The sequence below is a fragment of the Callorhinus ursinus genome, unplaced genomic scaffold, assembly GCF_003265705.2.
Source record: "Callorhinus ursinus isolate GAN/ISIS: 27379988/994484 unplaced genomic scaffold, GSC_fseal_2.0 scaffold28, whole genome shotgun sequence".
NCBI classification, from domain to species: Eukaryota; Metazoa; Chordata; class Mammalia; order Carnivora; family Otariidae; genus Callorhinus; species Callorhinus ursinus.
The window spans coordinates 1,802,420-1,825,357 of record NW_027397090.1 but is presented as its reverse complement, the minus strand read 5'-3'; the positions used below and the strand labels follow the sequence as shown (position 1 = coordinate 1,825,357).

At 40.7% G+C, this 22,938-nt stretch overlaps 1 protein-coding gene and 1 long non-coding RNA gene across 11 annotated transcripts in view; one reads left to right on the top strand and one right to left on the bottom strand.

Moving 5' to 3' along the window:
• LOC141370208 (uncharacterized) overlaps positions 1–20,567 on the bottom strand; it is a 94,459-nt gene extending 73,892 nt beyond the window's left edge. For both annotated transcript variants that reach the window (XR_012374075.1, XR_012374074.1), the window contains exons 1-2: positions 20,512–20,567; positions 16,444–16,581 (exon numbers count right to left, since the gene is read on the bottom strand). This is a non-coding gene — a long non-coding RNA (uncharacterized lncRNA). The remainder of the gene's footprint in view (positions 1–16,443; positions 16,582–20,511) is intronic.
• Positions 20,568–20,655: 88 nt separating this feature from the next.
• CEP78 (centrosomal protein 78) overlaps positions 20,656–22,938 on the top strand; it is a 40,023-nt gene continuing 37,740 nt past the window's right edge. For all 9 annotated transcript variants that reach the window (XM_073878047.1, XM_073878045.1, XM_025891624.2 and 6 more), the window contains exon 1: positions 20,656–21,160. In XM_073878047.1, the coding sequence (XP_073734148.1) occupies positions 20,908–21,160 (253 nt within the window). In that variant the 5' untranslated portion in view covers positions 20,656–20,907. The remainder of the gene's footprint in view (positions 21,161–22,938) is intronic.

The following is a 22,938-nucleotide window of genomic DNA, read 5'->3' as shown; positions in this document are numbered from 1 at the left end:
CTTGGGGTGCCGGGGTGGCTTGGTTGGCTAAGCATCCAACTCTTGATTCAGCTCAGGTCTTGATCTCAGGGTTGTGAGTTCAAGCCTCACACTAGACTCCATGCTGGGTGTAGAACCTACTTAAAAAGGGGGGGGGGTCTTAATCAAATTAAGATGGGGCCATATTGGATTAGGGTGGGCCCTAATCCAATGAATGTTGTCCTTAAAAGAAGAGGAAAATCTGGACATGGGACACACACACAAGGAAGATTGCCATGTGACAACGGAATCAGAGATTGGAATGATGCATCTGCAAACCAAGGATGGCAAGGTTTTCTGGCAATCACCAGAAGCTAGGAAAGAAGCTTGGAACAGACCTTCCCTCAGAGTACTCCAAAAGGAATCAATCTTGATGATGCCTTGGTTTCAGAATTCTGTGCTTGAGAACTGTAAGAGAATATATTTCTGTTGTTTAATTCACACAGATACTTTGTTATGGCAGCCCTAAGAAAGGAACACACTCCTGTCTGCTGCATTCTATTCACTGACCCAGCTAGGAAGTGCCACCCAACTTTAAGGGAAAGATAAATAGAATCCAACTTTTGGTAGAGGCTAGCAAAGCTCTGGGAGGGAATGTGGGACTTGAAATACTGCTATGGTCATTTTTGAGAAATACAATCTGCCATAATTAGAAAATCCCAATCCATAAGACTTGAGTATCTTTGGACAGTTGCTTTGCTGAACTCTATATCCTGGGGTATATAAAGTTTTCAGTATATTCTTCAATGGATATTGTAAAGATACTGGAATTAGAAATTCTTTCTTACCAGATTATGTGCTGGGGTTAGTTTCAGAAGTGGAGGTTTATTCTGGGAATACACACACACACACACACACACACACACACACACACACACGTTTGCATGCCTGGATATAAACATACATGTATTTTTTAAAGGCAACAAGAACAGAAAACATTTTCCACTTTCATTTATTCCCAGAAAGAGAGCTTTGAATGGACTTCAGTATATGGTTTGACGTAAAACGAGTGACGATCTAGAACGTTCATCCACGTGCCCATACTAATTTAAAGAACTTTGTGAGAGCTAGACTGTTCTGTGCTCTTCATTCCCAAGGGTCAGCCAATTCATGCACTGTGACTGCCTTGACAGGAGATGTGGAGTGAGATACGGTGGTATATAACTCCCTTGTGCATAATGTCAGTGACACCTGCTAAGGAACAACTCTTTGTGCTTTCTGTCCAACTCTGAACAAAGTAAATGATGGCCCCTAGTTACATCAGCTGTGAGCCCTGGGAGTGAGCACAAAGCAGTTGAAAATGTTTCTTGGTGTGAGTCATTTCTCTATCTTATCTCTCTATCAATGAGCTTTCCTGCCTTTATGTTCTCCCACATGGGCAAGAGTTGGAGAAGGGGAGGGAAACAGTGCTGAAGCAGAGCAAGACTGAGGCATCTCCCCTAGACAATTTCCCCCTCTCCATTTGGGACTCTCTCATACTAGCCCTCTTAGTATAGAAATCTTGTCTGATTGTTTCATCAACTATGTGTGTACAGAGATACCCAAAGAAATAGGATCCAGGAATGACTTTCTGTGTAACACAAGACCAGTCTCTGAGCTCTTTCCAACTCTCCTTTGATAAGTTCTGAGCCCCAAGTACATGAAAGAGATCACTGGCATGGGAGGCTCATCTCCTGAGTCTCTTAGTTCTGCCTTCTCTACCTAATGGGTCACTGAAAATCTTGGCACTTCAAGTTGGAAAACTCAAACACAATGATAGTATGCAGTATTATTCAATAGACTACTAAAATAATAAATTAAATTTCTCAGACTCTAGGCTTTACTTGCTCTCTAAGTCTACCCCACGTGATAGGAGCTAAAAGTTGCTGTTCTAGGACTAGAATCCAGAACCTAGGGCAGGTAAAGAGCCTGGGGGAGCCAGGCGAACCATATCCACCCTGAATTTTCAACTCTTCTAGGAGTAAAGGACAACATTGGTAGAAAGGGTAGCTCCAGTGGCTTATTTCACCACACATTCATGGGGAACCTCCATACCTCCTGTCTTTTTCTTTGTGGCCTCACCCCCTTTGGAGTCTTTGAGAGGTATTGTTCCACTCAGCCCTTGAAGAAGGCTGTGCCCCATATGACATAAGTTTAATGTGGATATGTAAAGAAGTCTATTTTAGAAAAACTCTGAAGGTGTCAGGGAAAGGGACCATAATATATGCATCGTACTGTCAAATGTTCAGTAAAGAGATTAATATAGAGACAGATAGAGTAATGGCATAACATTTTTAAAAATACAGGAATTCATGAAACTTTTTTAAAGTTTGTAATTAGGGGCGCCTGGGTGGCTCAGTCGTTAGGTGTCTGCCTTTGGCTCAGGTCATGATCCCAGGGTCCTGGGATCAAGCCCCGCATCAGGCTCCCTGCTCAGCGGGAAGCCTGCTTCTCCCTCTCCCACTCCCCCTGCTTGTGTTCCCTCTCTTGCTGTGTCTCTCTCTGTCAAATAAATAAATAAAATCTTTAAAAAAAAATAAAAAATAAAGTTTGTAATTATTTCCAAACATAATACCTTAATGCCCACAAAGTACCAGGTGACTTATTAGAGATGCCAAATAAGAAATAAGGGGGGATGGGGGAGGCTAAAAACAAGGGATCGGTTATAGCTCTGAGTAGTTAGATCACCTCCCCTTCCTTGGTTTCTACCCATCACTAAACAACCAAATTAGTTTCCTTCTACCTCCTCCCCATCCTTGCACCCTGCCTCAAGGAGAGTGCAGGGTTGGTGATTAATCACTGGAGAAGTGGAACTGAACAGTTTTTGAGCTCAGAGATCCAAGTAAAGCAGAGTGTGGGGTGAGGTGCAAGGACTGCCTGAAAATGCCTTCAGAATGGGAGTTCCCATCTTACTACACACCTCAAGCACCCACCATTGCTTCAAAACCTCCAGCAGTCAGTTACAGAAACCAAGGCAGGAGATCAGTGGGCCTTGCCCATGAAAACTTTAAATTCCAGAGAAAAGCCCTCCTGATACAGATATCTGAGTGTCCAATCCCAAAAAGAAGCTCTCTGCACAACTCCTCTGGAGTAAGATACACATTTGTACATAGAGTCTCCATATACTAAAGGTCTTATTTCTAAAGATGGGCAGAAATCCAAAGTTCACCATACACTTAAGAAAAACCTAAAACATGAAAGATAGAGACTAAAAACAAACAAACAAACAAACAAAAAACCAAATAATAGAACGTAGAGGAAAAGGAGATAATAAAGGAAGCCAAAGAAAACTATAAAAAGAAACTATATTATTAATACCCTTGTAGATAACAAAAAATACGCATACTTGAAACGTGACTAGAATATCATAAAAATTGAATGCCATAGTCAAGAAAGTATGCTTAGAAGTAAAAAATAATTTCCAAAAGGAAAATCATTCATAGATAGGACAGAAAACAATCTTTAAAGAAATGTCCCAAAAAAGTGAACTAAAAGACAAAAAGAGGGCGCCTGAGTGGCTCAGTTGTTAAGCGGCTGCCTTCGGCTCAGGTCATGATCCCAGGGTCCTGGGATCGAGCCCCGCATCGGGCTCCCCGCTCAGCGGGAAACCTGTTTCTCCCTCTCCCACTCCCCCTGCTTGTGTTCCTGCTCTCGCTGTGTCCGTCTCTGTCGAATAAATAAATAAAAAATCTTTTAAAAAAATAAAAAATAAAATAAAAGACAAAAAGAGAAGAGATTAGAAGCTAGAGGCTTGGCCCAAGAAGACAAGAATCCAACTGAGTAGGTCCTCCAGAAGGGAGAAGGGAGAAAAATTATTTTATAAGCATATCCTATGGTGTGGTCAGAAATGAAGGACTGAGCTTCTCAATACAAAGAGATCACTAAGTACCATGAACAAAAAATGAAGTCAGGCAGGTCTGGAGGAAATTTCAGAGAACCTGGGATAAAAAGAGAACTACTTACAGTATCAGAAGAAAAACCACATATTACCAAAAAATAGGGGACTCCGAATTGCACTGGACTTTTCAGGAGTACTTATGAAAGCCAGATCCAGTGAAGAATGCTGTCAAAATCCTAACAGAAAATTATTTCCCAACTTGTATTCTCTACTTTGACAAACTATCATGAGGAAAAGATGGAATAAAAAGACATTTGAGGTCTCCGAAAATTGATCTCCCTTGCACTTAGTGTCAGGGAGCTCCTGGTGGACGTGTCACCATTAAAATGAGAGGGAAAAACAAGAAAAAGGATAATTTAGCGTATAGGAAATGGGGTCCCTGAGCAAGGGCGCGTGGGAGGGAAGCCCCCGGGTGGCAACTGTGCAGCAGGTTCAGAAAACAGGTAGTCGATACTGAATAAGAGGATGGAGGGCTGTCTTCAGGGCAATAAAGGCAGTGATTGCTTGAGGGTCTTGAGCACACAGCAAATGGGCATGAAACTTAGTATACACAGGAAATCTGGTGAATTAAAAATAATATGTGTAAATTTAAACTATATTCCCTGTATGAAGAACAAAATATTTTCCTGGAAAGTTAACACAATTAGAGTTATACTACTGGACACAACAGTCAACAATATTTATCTGATCACGTGTAATCATGTAAAGAATGTAATTTACTGAATATTATAAATATTGAATATGTTTATAATATACAATGATGTGTGATACATCATAATGTATAACAATAATGTAAAAACTGCATATTGATTTAACCATATATTATAAAATAACTATATTAGGATATGGGTGGGAAAATGGAGCTGGTGGTGAAAGTGGTATTCTCAGTTTCCCTTGTAAGAGAACAATGTATAAGGTCTAAAATTGACAATTCAGTAAAATAATGATTAAAAGCATACTATTCAAAAATATAGAGATAAATATTGCAAGAAATGGCTATAGGAATTTAAAGCCATTGCCTTTGGAAAGCAGGGCTTGAGATAGAAGGAGATGGGCGGAGAAGGGACATAGCGTTTCTGTTATAGATTTCTAGCAAGATCTGATGTTTCTTATGTTGTTATTTAAATTAAAGTTAGTTAACATATGTTGCATTATTAGGTTCAGGGTAGAGTTTAATGATTCATCAGTTGCATATAACACCCAGTGCTCATTACATCACGTGCCCTCCTTAACGCCCATCACCCAGTTACCCCATCCTCCCACCCGCTTCCACTCCAGCAACCCTGTTTGTTCCAAGAACTGATGTTTCAAAGTGCGTGCAATACTCTGATAGAAAATAAAAATTCGTTTAAGAAACATCCAATAAAAACAAGTATTCATCAGAGGTTTGTGAAATTTGAAAGAGACTTAGATTGATGTGCCAACCCAGAAGCCCCAGTTGCCCTGAAGTCTGCCAAAACCAGCAACCAAGAGATGTGTGGGCTAAATGCCCTCAGGACGGAGCAAGGCCTAGGCGTTATTGACCTCTGTACTCCAGCCAGGGCTACCTTCATGAGCAGTCCCCCAGGGTCCCACACTTAGAAGAACCCCTATCTTGGTTTAATATTCTACTCTCACCTGTCTCGAAATTCTTAATTGTATCTTTCAGCTTGTGTTTTCTAAGTGAAGTCTATGGGACAATGGCACATACCTATAAGGAGAGGGGCCCGTGCATTCCCACTGTTCTTGCTGCCCCATTCATACACAGCAGTCGCCATGCTCCACGTGCACTGCATTCAGCTGGACCTGCAGCGGGGGCAGACTCACCCCATGTCACCTGAACGTCTGAGTGAGCAGAGGGACTGACAGCCCCTGGAGGCTGTGCTTTACATTCTCATCCAAGTCCTTCGGACACAGGGAAGGCAATGGAGTTCTGAGAAACATGAACGACCGAGGAACCTATCATGTCCTTCCCTACTCATTTACTTCCCTCTATCAGCCAATTGATTACCCTGGAAATGATGACATAGAAGGAGAGGGCAACCCATGGTTCTTTTTCCTTTCAGTCCTTATTCACACAACACTGAGCAGAAGGTAGGAATCAGGGGAGAAAGTGTACACGTTGAAAAGTAAAATTAAAACAGTTGAGTGAGTTTCATGCAGCATTTCCATGGCATAGGTAAGAAAGAAATACATGGGCGCCTGGGTGGCTCAGTTGGTTAAGCAACTGCCTTCGGCTCAGGTCATGATCCTGGAGTCCCGGGATCGAGTCCCACATCGGGCTCCCTGCTCGGCAGGGAGTCTGCTTCTCCCTCTGATGCCCTTCCCTCTCGTGCTCTCTGGATCTCATTCTCTCTCTCTCAAATAAATAAATAAAATCTTAAAAAAAAAAAAGAAATACATATGCATATATAACCTATGAAGGATAAATTGTGTAATTTGTAATTTTGCACTTAAGTGAAAAGCTCTTATATATGCACTTAAAACTCACATTACACGAGATAAAGATGAGTGAAAAAATTCATGCTAATCATGCCAAATTTTAGTTTTTCTTTACTCAGAACAACAAAATATCTGACAAGTTGAGAGAGAGAGACTTTGGAAAAAAGGAAAAGCTTTTATGTTTTAGTACAGCTAACACCACTTTTTTCCTGCTTTTCAAAGGACCCCACATTCTCATTTTACCCTGGGCCCTGTCAGTTATGAGGCTGTGGCTGGACACGTTTTCTGATTAATTTAAAGCTATGGAGGGTGACAAGTTTGAGGTGAGGAGGTCATCTGCCTCATCCTCTAATAGGCACCATCTGTTTTTATGGTTTTTAATTACACAAGTGACTTAGATTGAGTCCCCAGAAGCAGACTCAGAGGGGGAACTGTTCTAAGACAATCCAGGGGAGCTTGAACTGGAAGGAAGCCAGAAAGAAAGTGCAATTTCAAGTAAAGTCCCTTGAAGCCAGTGAAGTCATTTAGGGTGAATCACAGGGGAGCTGTACAGAATCAAAATGCATGCCTTTGAGTTGCCCAATCAAGGGCTAGGCTGCGGGAGTCTGTATATTCCTTCTGTCAGTTATTTGTTAAAAGCTGGGTGGGGTCAGGAACATGAATGACCAGCCACGTCTGGCTCCCCAGGCCACAAGCAAAGCTGTTTCTGGTAACCCAAAGTCACCCTAGCAACAAAGAGACACAGCTGACTGCTGGAGGGCCAAGTACCTTGGGTGCCGGAAAGCATAAAACATAAATACATTCTAATAAAGCTGCCTGGAACATCAGAAATGTGGTAAACAATTTTTAAACATTGTTATCAGAGAAGGGTAACTCTGATAACAATGTGATGTGTGTTCTTCCAGGTCATTTTCTATGCTCTAACATTCAATCCACAAATATTTATGAGTGCCTGCCGTGTGTCCACCAGACACTGCAGATATATAAGATGGACTTGGTCTCTGATCTCACGTATCTTACCTTCTAGCGGGCATGGTACTTGTCTGACTGTCCTGTATCTGGCCTGTTTCACTTTACGATGTATCATGGATATCTTGCTACATCAACATATGCAAATTTGCTACATATTTTACTGACCACATAGAATTCCATAAAATGGACATGGGCGTAATTAACCACTTCCCTGTTGATTAAGCAGTGATTCCTAAAGGAAAATACCTGAGAAGAAAATAAAACAAATATCTTCTTCAGATCTGTGTGTCAGTACATTCTGAGGCTGACTGAGAGATCACTGTTGTCGGATGAAGATGTGTAGGGATAAGTAGAGCAATTGCCTGAAGCTAGATCTAAGAGAATGTTTCAGGAATATTCTGCCTGGGTAAGGATAAGCAGAGGTGTGGGAGTCAGGCCAACCTGAGCATGAAGGCCATAGTAATGTGAGGAAATTGTACAGATGTTGCCATTATAAACCACTATGAAGGGCGCCTGGGTGGTGCAGTCAGTTAGACATCTAGCTCTTGATTTCAGCTCGGGTCATGATCTTGGGGTCTTTGGGTCAAGCCCCATGTTGGGCTCCAGGCTCAGCACAGAGTCAGCTTGAGGGTCTCTCTCTCTCTCTCTCAAATAAATAAATAAATAAAATCTTAAAAAAAAAAGAAGAAAGAAGCCATTATGAGTCTTTGGAAGAACTTAAGTCCTTTTACAATAGGTGTATATTGTATGATTTCCAGTTATTAGTTTACCACACAATCCTCTGATGCATACTAATAATACAGACGGGGAAAATAAAGACCAAGGTCACACACCCAGTGAGAGGTGAAACCTGGATTTGAACTTCAGTCTGACTCCTTAACCCGTATTTTTTCCAAACACAATGCTGCCTGCACTTTTGCTAAATTGTCAGCTTTTAAGTGGCAGAGTATAAATTGGGTTTGTATTTTACTGCCTGGCCCAGGAGAAGGGGGAAGATCATAATTAGGGACAATGAAAGTTATTTATTAGCAGGATGAGTCTGTAGGGTAGAAAACTAACTCTTTACTTTTAAGTAAATGTTAAAGTAGAAATGTAACATGCATTCAGAAGAAGTGCACAAATCAGAAGTAGCAAGGAGTTTTTATAAAGAACCCCTGTGGAACCAGAGCTTCACACTCTTACATTACCAGCAACCCAAAGCCCCATCGGGACACACAGTTCCGATTCCTCTCATAATGGATCTATTTCACCTGTTTCAGAACTTCAAAAATGGAATCACATCAGGTAGTAGGCAGCTTCAGAGTGAGTTCCAATGACCGCTGCATCCTGGTATTGATGTCCTCGTGTCATCTCCTCCCCTTGAGTATGGGCTGGAACTCATGACTTACTTATAACAATAGAATGTCACAAAAGTGAGAGATTGCACTTCCAAGATTAGTGGACAAAGGTCCTACCTTGTTCTCCCTCTTGCTCCCTCTGATAGAAGACAGCTGCCATGTCACTGAACTGCACCACCAGAGACTCTACGGGAAGGAGGTCACAGCCCCCAGCCAGTCACCTATGAAGAAGGAGTCCCATCCAGAACCAAATAAACACACTTGGAGGCAGATCCTCCCTCAGTTCAGTTTTCAAACAAGACGACAGCTCCTGTGGACAACCTAAATTACAGCACTGAGGCAGATGCACTGGCTAAGCCACACCTGGGTTCCTGAGTCACAGAAACTGAGATAAATAAATGTATGCTTTAAGCAGCTAAATGTTGTAGTAATTTGTTATGGAGCAACAGATAACTAATTTACGGTATGTGCTTATTTGCAACTGGCTTCTTTCACTCAACATGAAATTTGTGATTCAGCCATTATTTCTACTTGGAGCAAGAGTTCATTCACTTCCATTGTATTCTATTGTATTAAGTTACATTTTATTTATTCTGCTCTTGATAGACATTTGGGTTATTTCTAGTTTGGGGCTATATAAAAAGTGCTTCTTTGAACACTCTTGTGCAGGCCTCTTGGGACATATATATATACACACATGTGCTGAGTATATACTAGGAGTACAACTGCCAGGTCCTAGGTTACATATACCTTCACTTTCCACACTACTGTCAGCAGTTTCCAAAGTGCACATATTGATTTACTCTCCCACCAGCAGTGTGTGGGAGTTCCAGCAGCTCCGCATCTTCATCAGCTTTTCTCATCTTGGCCATTACAGTGCGCGTATAGTGGTATCCCACTGTGCTTTTCATTTCCCTGATTAATTAAATTGTGTTTTAAATTTTTAACTAAACTACTTTTCTTTTCTCTTATTAAGATGAGTACCTTGTCATGGTTTTTTTGAGTGATTTTGGATATTCTATTCTGTGAAATGCCTGTTCAAGCTTAGTGCCTATTTTTCTGTTGGGTTGTCTGTTTCTTTCTGGAATCAAGTACTTTTTTGGGAACAAAGTTCTTGTCAGAAATGAATATTGAAGAGATCTTCTGTCACTCTTTGGTTTACCTTTTCACTCTTCAGTGATCATTTTGCTGATCACTTAGATCAACAATCCATCTGGAATTGACTTTTGTATATGGAGTGACATAGGATCAATATCAATTTTTTCCATAAATGACATATAAGCATTTATTGAAAAAAAAATCCTTTATCCATTGTATTGTCACCTTTGTCATAAATGAAGTGACCTTATCTATCTGGGTAGGGGCCAAACCTGCTGCTCTCTTCCACTGCTCTATTTCTATTCTTTTGTCAGCACCACATTGTTTTAATTATCATCGTTTTAATGAGTCATGTTTTCTGATATATAGTCCTCCAACTTTGTTCTTTTTCATGTCTTACTATGATTGTCCTTAAGAATCTTCATACAAATTTTAGATTCAGCTTGTCAATTTACAGACACACACACACACACACACACACACACACACACACACACACAGAAGAGATACTGATTCCTACTGCATTGAATCTGTAGAAAGTTTGGAGATTACTGATTTACAGTAATGAATCATGCAATCAATGATCAATGATATCCATTTAAGTCTGATTTATCTCAAAGTTTCTTAGTTTTCCATATAGAGTTTTCATAAACTTTTTGTTATATTTATTCTTAGGTGTTTGATTTTTTAAAACATTTTTTGTTATAAACTATGTTATAGAGTCAGGAAACCACAAAAGGCAAATATATAGCTTAATGATATTATAAGACAAATACTCTTATAATCACCATCCAATTAAAGAAATATAACTTTGCCTGAAGCCCCTCCTGGTGTCCTGATCCAATTATAAATTCTTTCTTCCAAAAAGTAATCATTTTCCTCACTTTTATAATTGACTCATCCTTAAATTTCTTATAAATTTATCATCCAAGTCTGTATGCCTAGACAGCATGGTTTAGTTTTGCTGTTTTAAATAATGACTTTTTCTCTTTTCTATAAGTCACCTTTCCATCCTTTTACTGACCTTCAATAAATCTGTTGAAGAATACAGGCCACCTGACTTGTAGAGTTCCCCACAATATGGATTTTGCTGAGTACATGTTCATGGTGTAAATATGTTCCTCTGTCCTCTATATTTCCTGGAAAATAAGAAACTAGTCAATCCTTTTGGGAAGACTATAGACTGTGGTGTATTGTTTGTCAGAGAGCAGATAATGTCTGCTTATTGGTCTCTATGTGATGTCAGCAGCCACTGATACTCAGTGAACATACAAATTTTTTTTCAATCACCAGAACCCATAGTTCTTCTGAGTTAATCTTGCATTTCCAAATTCTGCCAGGTCCCAACATAAATTCATCAGAGATTGCAAAATTGTGATAGTCTAACTTGATCACTTCTTTTCCACTTATTGGCAGGAAAACTTTTATGAAGAAATCTATCCCCTCATCTACAATTTGGTTTCACAGTGATACAGTTCACATTGGAAAGGCAGGATAAAAGTTTGGTTATTCTCTCACCCCACCCAATTCTACCTCTACCATTTTAAAAATCTGTTTTCATTATAATGAATTTTTCCCCAATGATCCTCATAAGTTGACTTTTTTTTTTTTGGTACCTGTAGAAACCCATGGATTTAAACATAGCTGATGGATTTTAATTCATTGTAATTATTATCCTACTGAAGTTCAAATTGTTCTATTGTCCACAGAAAGCCTCCTCACATTTGGCCACTGAGTCCTTTTGAAATGGTCCAGTGCTCTTTGATAACTTCCTTGTTATTTGGTATCACAAAATTTTCCAAGTACATCTCACACAAATGTACCACAGACCTTAAATCAGCCATTTCAAGACCATAATCTGAGCCCTATGGATATTTTTTGCTACTGGGTTGGTCATTGGTACTAGGCCTATTCAATAGACAGAGACTCTGTGTGTGTGTGACACAATTTTCATTTTTAATTATATACATAGTATATAGTTATATATAATAGTTATATATAAATTTATAGATATAGACATAGACCTAAATACCTTTATCTATATAAATATGGTTAAAATGCCTTGCCTGGGTGGCTCAGTCGGTTAAGCATCTGCCTTCAGCTCAGGTCATGATCTCAGGGTCCTGGAATCAAGCCCTGGGTCAGGCTCCCTGCTCAGTGGGGAGTCTGCTTGTCCTTCTCCCTCTGCCCTTCCCCCACTTGTATGCACACATGCTCTCTCTCACTCAAATAAATAAAATCTTTAATATATATATATATAGCTAAAATGACTTATTAATTATAAACAGATAATTCTAATTCAGCACTGCAGCTTTTAATAAACCTCCTCTCTATTACCTCTGTATTCTATTTTCTCCATCCTGAGAACCCAAGTTCCCCAGCTCACAACGGATATTATAACTAGAATACTCCAGGGCCACCTGGGTAGCTCAGTCAGTTAAGCATTGGACTCAGGTCATGATCTCAGGGTTGTGAGACTGAGCCCTGTATTGGGCTCACACTGAATGCAGAGTCTGCTTGTCTCTCTCCCTCTGCTCCACCTCCCACATGTGCACAAATTCTCTCTCTCTCAAATAAATAAAATCTTAAAAAAAATAGAATACTCCATAATTTCTCACTTGTTCCATTCTATAGTACTCACAGAACACTCAGAATTGCAATTTCAATATTATGTTTAATAAACAATGCTTGAAAACCATTTTAACTTCATTTGGTGTTCGTTCAGTGTTTCTCTGTCATTTATAGGATACCTACGTTGCCAGAGCATAAAGCCTCTGCGTATGATAGCCCTTCCTGTTTGACCCTCATTTACTGTTCGTTCTACAAGCAGTACTATACCTAATGCTCACTACCGTGTATGTCCAGTCATTTTGGCTGTGTGATACCCTTTCTTTAATAGTTTCCTTCATAAGTGTTCATGGAATTAAGATAACCTGAGTTCTTGCATGTTGATTAATAGTTGGTCTGTACCCTTTATAGTTAAAAGTTAGTTTTGTTAGGATTAAAATTCCAACCTCCCGTCTTAGGTCTAAAATTTCTCTAGAATACATCTTGATCATTCTGTCTTACTATTCTCAGGTATGTAATATACTTGTTCAATATGCAGGTTCTATTAGTACCACTTTTACTATTACTATTATTATTTTAGAAAAGTTCTTAAATTATACTGTTAGTATTTGTGGTTTCCTTGCTTTGATTTTATTCATTTGGTGCTCCTATCATTTGTATATTTGATTTTTTTTTTGCCTATATTCAGTATTTGTCACTTTCTCTTGAATCTTTTTCAACTGCTTTTTGTATTTTAAAATTTTAGAATATTCCATAATTTATGGAGTATTTTTCATCTATTTTTCATAAGGCATTATCTGTTGTGTTTATTCACTCTTGTGTTTCTCCTGATTGACTTTTTTTTACTTTTTTAAATGAATTCTTTCCATTCTAATTTATTCCTGAGATCTGTTTTATGTTTGAATAGTAAGCCAACTATGCATCACCAGAAAAAAACCAATTCAGTTGGGATGTATTACAGTTTTACATGGATACAGGTTGTGCTTTTGTTTATAAATTTCCCATGCATGTTCAGAAGAGAAATTGGCCTGCGATTCCATTCTTGTAATATTCTTTTCAGCTTTGGTCTGAAGCTTATGCTGGTCTCATTAAAAAAAAAAAAAAAAAAAAAGCATTTGAGTAGTGTTTTATTTCTGTTTCCTGGAAGATTTTTAAGTAAGATTGCTATTTCTTCCCTAAATGTTTGGAAGAATTTACCAAGAAGGTCACTTATCTCTGGAAACTGTTTTCTGTAAAGGTACTTAATCAAGGTTATTAGATACTCTTTTCTTTCTTGGGTTATTGTTCAGTTGCATTTTTTAAGAAAATGTAATTTTGGATGAATTTTCAAATTTCTAAGCATAAAATTTATCATAATTTTAGCAGCACTGAGATCTAATTTACATTACATAATTTACCATCATTTCACCCATTTAATGTAAGCAATTCAATGCAATCCATGGAGTTGTGCAACCAGCACCAAAATCCAATTTTAGAAGATTTTTGTCCCTCCACAAAAAACTCAAGACACATCAGTAGTCTTTTGCCATTCTCCTCAATCTTCTCAACCCTAGGCAACCACTCATCTACTTTCTGTCTCTACAGATTTGCCTATTCTGGGCATTTCATAATAAATGCAGTTATATAATATGTGGTCTTTTGTGAGTGATTTCTTTCACTTTGCATAATGCTTTCATGGTTCATCCATGTTGTAACATGTATCAATAATTCATTCCTTTTTATAGCTGAAAAATATTTCATTGTACGAATATTCCACATTTCTTTATTCATCGATCAATAGACATTTGGGTTACTTCTACCTTTTGATATTATTAATATGCTTCTGTGAACATCACTTAAAAGTTTTTGTGTGGACCTAAGTTTTTACTTCTGTTGAGTATATATCTGGTAGTGGAAAGTGCGGGATCACGAATAACTCTTATGTTCAACATTTTGAGAAACTGTCAGACCGTTTTGTAAAATGACAGCACTATTTTACATTCCCATCTGCAGAGTATGTGGGTTTCAATCTCTTGTTTTATGGCCTAGAACATAATCTACCACGGAGAGTGTTCATATGTACTTGAGAAGAAGGTGAATTTAAGTCTTGTTGGGTTGAGTGTTTTACAGATCTTTGTTAGTTCTAGTTAATTTATAGTGTGGCTCAAGTCTTCTATCCACTGATCAATCTTCTGCCTACTTGATCTATCCATTATTGACACTGGGGTATTGAAGTCTTCAACTAATATTGTTGAATTCTCTATTTCTCCCTTCAATTCTTCATGCATTTTGCTCTCTTCTTCTCACGTTTTGGTGTTCTCTTATTAGTTGCACATGTTAATGATTTTTATGTCTTCCTGATGGATTGACCCTTTTCTCACCATAAAATTTCCCTCTTTATATCCAGCAACTATTGTTTTGAGGTCTATTTTGTCTAGTATTTGTATAGCCACTACAGCATTCTTTTTTTTTTTTAAGATTTTATTTATTTGACAGAGAGAGACACAGCAAGAGAGGGACCACAAGCAGGGGGAGTGGGAGAGGGAGAAGCAGGCCTCCCGCGGAGCAGGGAGCCCGACGTGGGGCTCGATCCCAGGACCCTGGGATCATGACCTGAGCCGAAGGCAGACGCTTAACGACAAAGCCACCCAGGCACCCCAGCCACTACAGCATTCTTATGGTTGCTATTTGCATGATGTACATTTTTTCATCTTTTATTTTGAATGTATTTGTATCTTAAAATCTAAGGAGTATCCCCTATAGATAACATGTTTTTTGTTTTTTATCCAGTTTGATAATCCTGCCTTTTGATTGGATTGTTTCATTCATTCACATCTAATTTTATTATTGATACAGTAAGGTCTATGTCATTTTACCTTTTGTTTTCTACATGTCTCATGTTTTGGGGGGTTTTTGTTGTTGTTCCTCTACTCTTCTTTCATTGTCTCCTTATATATTAAATGGATAGTTTCTAGTGTAACATTTCATTCCATTTATTATCAATTTTTTTAATTAATGGCTGTCCTAAAGCTTACAATCTACATCTTATCAGAATCTACTTCAATTTAAACTAACTTCATTCCAGTCAGATATAGAAACTTTTCTTTTATCTACCTCTCTTCCCTCATCCTTTTTTGCTTTTGTTATATTTATATACGTCACATACTCAACAACACATTGTTATAAGTATGACTGTAAATAATCTTACCTCTTTTAAGGGAACTGAGAGAAGAAATAAGAGCAAATAAATATTAATAGGGTTTGTTAGGTTAATCTGTTTATTTACCATTTCTGGTTCTCTTCATTTCTTCCTATGGATTCAGGTTACACTCTAGTGTCATTCTTACTCTAACACAGCTTTGTTCTCACTGCCTCTTTTGCCCGTATTGTCAAATATACTACATATCTGTTATGTGCACAATAATATAACATTTATGCACTTTTAAGTCAGTTAAGAAAGGAGAAATGTGAATTTACACTGTTTTTTTAGAATTACCTACACCATAATTTTAATTGGAATTCTTTGTCTTGTTTTGTCGTTATGGATTTGAGTCTGATACCATCTGAAGAACCTCCATTAGTAATTCTTGTGAAGCAGGTGTGCTAGCAATGAATTCCTTCAGTTTCTGTTTCTGTTATCTGTTAGGTGATACACTGATGATACATGGTGCAGTGGTGGGGAAAACTAAAACAAGATGTACTATATTATGTATGTTTTACTTAAGTGGCTTTGACAAACTGTAATATAATAGAAAGCATATAAAGCTACCATCACAGGTCCCCAGGAATGTTCCATAGACTGTTACGTTACTAAGGAAGATATGAATCTCAAATCTTTCATTTGTATTGACTTTATCATCACCAATTCTTCTCCCAGCAATGCAATAACAATAGTTGAGTTCTAAAGTATGCCTTCCTCTGTTCCCACAGAAATTGTTCCACAAATTCATAAAGTTCTCAAAGGTGAAAAGTTTCTGTGATGCTTATCAAGTACACAAATGTCAATCAAAGTGCCAAGGTCATATTGTCCAAGAGCAATATTCTGTGAGATCACCCAACTTTAAATGTATGCACATATTCTAAATACAACTCGATCTGAGACATGTTTTGGTCAATGGAGTGTGAGCAGATATGATGCCAGCAGAGGTCTTAAATGGGCTTAAGTGGGCTCACCTCTTGCGTTTCAGTGGCCACAGTGAGAAGAGTGTGCCCTGGAGGCAGCTACCCCACAGTTGGGCCCTGGAGTCAGATGTGTGGGACAGACCTCAAATGGATCCAACCATGAAGCAAAACCAGCCAAAATCTGGAGGTCTAAAACAGAGTTACCACAGTTAACCCATACATCAAAAAAACCCAAATTCTTGCTGATGTCACCAAGTTTTAGGATGATTTGTTCCACATTATTACAGCATGAGTAGACTAACACAGTATCTTCCAAATTACTGTTACATAGATGGCTGCCACTGTGCCTATACGTGAGGCAACTGTGTCCTCAGAAATTTTGAGAATTCTTGAACTCTTGGTGCCTCTCCAACACATTTCACATGGTTAAAATTTCCCCAAACAAGTTTGGTAATGTGCCATAAAGACCTCTCCCTAAACTTTTATCAAATATAAACAGAGTTCTTTCCATTTGTTTTATGCTTGTATGTAGTTATAATACATTTTATGACAACAAAAGGATGAAAAATTGTACAGGAACATCTTTGGATAGCTGTTATTCACAAGGGAAAATTATAATCAAAATAGGCATTTTGCTGAATGTAGAGCACCAATGCCCTCAGTGTCTCTAAAGGCCAAGTGAACAAAGGCACTTATAAGGATGGAATCCTGCTCTTCATTTGAGACGGAACAAGCTGTTCTAAAGTGGCGGAGGGACGCTCTTGGCAGCTATTTGCAACACTCTGTGAGCTTGGTTATTATATTGATATGAAGCAGCCTATTGTCCAAATGTAACTAACTACAGAACCTTGAAAAGTAGAAAAAGAGAGAAAGAGCCAGAGAGCTCATTTCATTCATTCATTCGTTCATCCATTCACCAAATATTCACTGACCAGGTTGACTATGTGTATAACAGCAATGCTGAGAACTACACAGAACACAGAGATGTATCCCCACTCTCAAAGAGCTTAGATATCAGCAGGGAAGAGAAGATGCAGATGCCTTATGGCAGTTCCAGGTGTGTCCTATTAAATAAACTTTGCAAGTTTAGAGGAGAGAAAGGATCCCTATCTTGCTTGAATTCTCAGTGAAGCTTTCCCAGAGGAGATATAAGGGCAGTGACTGAAGAGTTTTTGACATAATACGTAGAGCTGGAAAGGAGCAAAGATGTAGAGATAATTAGACCCACAGGTTAAAAACAAGTCTGAAAAGTGAAATTAAAGCCAAATTGTGGAAAGTCTTAAATGTCATTCTTAAATGTTTGGCCTTTATTGTGTTGGCAATCGGTGTCATGGAAGGTTTGGGCAGGGAAATAGCATGATCCATGAACCCTGGGAGGCGTAATAAATGATGTAATGAGAGCCTGAATGTAGGAAGACATACTATTCTCTGAAGCAATCATCATAATCCACATGTAAAATAATAAATGGTGGAGTAATGGCAACGCAAATAAAAGAAAGGAGTATGAGAGATGCTATAAAGGAAAACCTGCCAGGGCTTGATCACTGATTAGGTACATTCATTCGTTCATTTAAGAAGTGTTATAACTAGTGTTATATTTACCTATAGCATGTAGTAACTGTGCTAGTCACTGGAGATGCAAAACAGACGTGATCTCTTCCTCATGGACCATACAGTGAGTATCTATCTTAAAATGGCTGTGAAATGTGATGAAGGCTATGAACGAGAGGTACATGGTGTTATGAGAGCTTAGGGTAGGGGGACTTGATGAATAGAACAGGTAAGGGAATGTTTCCTTGGCAATGTGACACACGACCTGATAAGAATGAGGAGGCATTAACCAGGTGCAGACTGAAGGGGATATTTCATGTAGAGGGGAAAGCATGGACAACGAACCACTGAAGTAGGTAGGTGTGATAGGAGTCCACTGTGGGCTGGACTCCTGAAAAATGAAAGGGAGAGGGGTGCAAGATAAGGCTGCAGAGATCACGCCCCCATCACGTCCAGGGGATTCAGTGCCCTGCAGACCAGATACTCAAAGTGCCAGTGTACAGTAAGATAAGGAGCTCGTTCTAGAATGTAAAAACACATTGCTATTTTATCCTAAGAGAAATGCGAAGTCACGGAAGGATTCGAACAGGAAGTGGTGGTGGCCGCATTACAAGGCATGGACTGGAAGGCAGCCAGAGTTCATGAAAAGAAGATGAAGAAGTCTGTCTCTGAAAACTTATTTTCCTGTTGAAGCAAGAGGTAGCCTCTTCAGATCAGAGAGCAGGGACAGAGTGTCTAGTGGTGACATGAAAAGAGTAGAGGAAGTCTGGAAGAGCCACTGTGAAGAGCTGTAAGTAAAGGAATGGAAAAAAGAAATGGGAATGACTGGGCAGTTAAAATAAGACAGCCTATGTTGTTGACCAGGTTGACACAGGTCTGTGACTGGATCCAACAAACTTGTTGCACTGAAACCAGGTCCAGAGAAGATCAGTGTTAGAGATGAGCAGAAGGCATCTGCATCGAGGCTCCATGGGAAGGTAAGTTGGGTTGGAAGTCTGGGAATAATGGCAGGATGGATTAGGGGTGAAGTACAATGAATAAGAGGTAAAATGATCCCACTGGTGGATGGTGTCAAAAACCATACTCCACATACTGAATAAAACAAAACAGAAGGATGAGCTTATTTCAAGGTTTTTGACCTCCAACCTAGGGAACTTAAAGCTCTGGGAGCAATCAATTCTGAGTTGCTCACAGGCTAAGGGATTTTTATGGGGTAATGCAGAAGTTATTCGGTTTTTTCCAGCTGACTGGTGGCCTAGTCGTCTATCTTATTTGGATCAGGGTAGCTAAGTAAAACAAGGAAGTCCAGAGAAGGTGTGATCAGAGTTGGCATTTGGGGATTGGCTGGTGTCCTTTGCTGATTTCTAAGCAGAGCTGTACATTCCTGTAACTTAATCTAAGTTCATCTTCATTCTGTCGCTGACATAAGTGACTCCATTTTAGTTTGGTTCTACAGTGGAAAAGGAATGCCGTAAACATAACACCTGAGGCCTGACCAAAGAATTATCACCATTCTACAAACTGTATACAAATACATGTTCGGAGGCCAATTATCTGAGTTCTACCTACTTAGTGGATATACAATCATATATTCCTTATGGAGTTGTTAGGAAAATTAAATTCTTTCATACTTAAACAGTGCTTAAAATAATGCCTAGGAGGGGGGCCTGCGTGACTCAGTGGGTTAAGGTTTGACTTCAGCTCAGGTCATAATCTCAGGGTCCTGGAATCTAGCCGGCCTGGGGCTTCCTGTTCAGTGGGGAGTCCGCTTCTCCCTCTCCCTCTGCCTCCCTGCCCCCACTTGTGCTCGCTCTCTCTCTCTCTCTCTCAAATAAATAAAAAAAAAAAATCTTTTTAAAAAATAATGCGTAGGGCGTGCGGGGTAGGTGTCTTTTTATGATAATCACTTGCAACCAACAAGGAATAACCAACGGGACCCTAAAAAGGAAGTAAGCCATTGAAGGTGTTATAACTAGTCCTTGCTCAATGGTGCTATCAATAGAAATGTTAAAAGGATTTAAGTCCCTGGTAGCTTTCTATAAAAGACCAACCCTAAAGGCCCTCACTGGCAACCCTGTTGGGACCCCTCTCACTCTTGAGAGCTTTTTCTGTATCTTCACTTAATAAACTTCTATCGTTTTACTCAAAAAAAAGAAAAAAGCCTAGGAGACAGTTATGAGAGAGCCAACCATCATTGTCAATACAAAACCAAGTGATTACTAGTAATCACAATAACGTCCTGAATTCATGGAGCTCTTTACAATATGCCAACAACCGTGTGGGGTAAGCAGAAACGACAGAAATGAAGAGTTTCTGTAGAAATTAACACAGACAGCAAAGATTTAATGGACGGCAGCGGACATCCACTCAGTCGTTCCCTTACTAAGTCCCTTATTAAGTGTCCTCTCTCCTAGGCGGCGCAAGCACGGCACTTGTCAGAAGTTTAGACCACTTTTTATTTTTATTATTATTTTTTACCACTTTTTAAATGTGCTTCTACATCTATCTCTCACCGTTATTCGACCAGTAAAGCCTTTCCGCAAACCCCAAATTCCGAAAACCGCCTACCTTCCGCACCTCCCTCGCCTCGAAGGTCCCGCCTCTCGTTCTCAGGCCTCGTCCCCACGGGAGGCGGGGCCTGCGTGCTGACGCACAGCGAGCGCACTGACGTCTCCGCGCACCGCCCCCGCAGGCTCCGCCCGTCGGCTTGAACCGAAGTCCCGCGCCGCGGAGGACCGTGAGGCGGGAGCCAACGGCCGGCGCCATAGGGCGGGGGTCGGCGCGGGAGCTCGGCGTCGAGGGGCTGGCCTAGCTGGGGCCGGAGACCCTGCGTCTTCGGGCCGAGCCGTCGATCCTCCGCAGCCGCGGGGTCGCAGCCGCCCGGCAGTGGGCGACCCGGCATTCCCGGGCGCCAGCGGGCATTGTCTCCGCCGCCGGCGTCCCCCGAGCCCGCCCCCCCTGGCCATGATCGACTCGGTGAAACTGCGCCGCGACACCGCGGCCGACTTCTTCTCGCACTACGAGTACCTGTGCGCGCTGCAGGACTCGGTGCCACTGCCCTCGGTGCGCGCTTGCCTGCGGGAGGGCGTGCTGGACTTCAATGCCGACCGCCTGCGCATCGTGGACTGGGCGCCGCTCCTGAGCACCCTCAAGATTAATAAAGATCTGCCCCTAGTCTCTATCAAGAGCTTCTTCCAGCCGTGGCTTGGCGAAACAGGTTTGTAGTTCCCGCTTCCCGGGGCCCTCGTGTAGGTGAGGTGAAGCGGGATTTCACACGCTGCCGGTGGAGGCAGGACGCCAGCCCGGGTGGCCGGTGCTGTGGTTTGGGTGCAGCACACCGGGCGTGCGGCCTAGGACTCTCACCAGCTCAGTGGCCCGGGGCGAGTCACTGCAGGCCCGTAGGTCTCAGCGTTCCCATTCGGGATATGGGCCAGTAGGACGCGCTGTATGTGGTGATTGCAAAAATGCACCGAGTTACTGTTTGTAAAGCACCTAGCGCAGTTTGGGACATCATTCAGCGTTCGACAGGTGTTACCTAGTTTTCTAAATGATTTAGCCTGACAGAACACAGCGATTAAGAAAAATGATACATCCCAGCATTTTGCTTCATTTCGTTTTGAATAAGACATAGCTCTGTTAGGAGAAAAAAAAAAGTTGTTTTGTTTTTAGTGACATCTTGTAGTGGATAGAGCACAGATGTAAAGGGAGCCTAGGGTTTGAATTCCAGGACTTACACTGTGTGGCCTGAGCAAGTTACTTTTGAACTACAACCCCCACACTTGTAAAGTGGCATTAAAACTACTTTTATCGGGGCGCCTGGGTGGCTGGGTAGTTGGGCATCTGCCTTCAGCTCGGGTCATGATCCCAGGGTTCTGGGATCGGGCCCGCATCGGGCTCCCCGCTCGGCGGGAAGCCTGCTGCTCCCTCTCTCACTCCCTCTGCTTGTGTTCCTGCTCTCACTCTCTCTCTAATAAATAAAATCTTTAAAAAAAAAAAACTACTTTTATCATGGGTTCTTAGAATTAAGCAGGTTGTTTAAGAGTACACTTAACGGTGGTGAGCATTGAGTAATGTGTAGAATTGTATGGTACACTTGAAACTAATATAACACTGTTAACTACACTGACATTTTTAAAAATAAATAATTTTTACCAAAAAAAAATTACGCAGGTTGTTTGTATAAAGTTTACGGGCACTCAAATGAGCTCAGCCAGCACCAAACACCGCTGGAGACAAGGCTCCTGGCCTAGAGGATCTCCTCTTCTACTGGGGGAGACAGCAAGTAAACCCAAGCACAGTAGTCAGTGTTCTGGAAGAAGTGACCTCTGGTGCTGCAAAGCAGAGAACACTGAAGGGAACGTTCAGGGAAGGCCTCTTGGAGGAGGTGCCTCCTTTCTGAGCTTGTGTGGAAGCTGCTCAGATGGCAGGAGGGAGCTGCTTGTGCGAAAGTTTGAGAACTATAATATGGCAAAACTAAAGTGCAGGACTAGAATTTAGGGTTTAAAGAAGTGAGACCTGAGACTGGAAACCTGGTGGGGGCCACAAAGGGAGGGGCTTTGTTTGTCCTATCAAATGGTTGGATGTTTATCCCGAAGGTTGTGGGCGACACTTAAGGATGATGACACGGGCTTTTGATTTAGAAGCTTGCCCTGACCTAAATATGGAAGGCAGTTGATTGGGAGGAGGGTGAATTGTAATCAAATTAAGGTATAGGAAGGCAGGACTGGATTTCAGAGGTCAAAGAGACCATGGATGGGGTCTGGTGACCAGTTAGCAGAGGGGGGAGTGCAAGCTTGGGTGACAATTTATAGCAGCACCTTTCTGTGAGGCACAGAGCACAGTAGGAGGGGATTGGGGTTGGGGAGAGAATCTCACTTCATTCTTAATGCTTTAAGAGGGCCCTGTGGGGCATCCAAACATGTCTGCTAGAGGTTTCGGGGCTGCAGGTACAGATCTGGGCTTTATGGGGGAATGTTTGAAGGTATGGGAGAAACT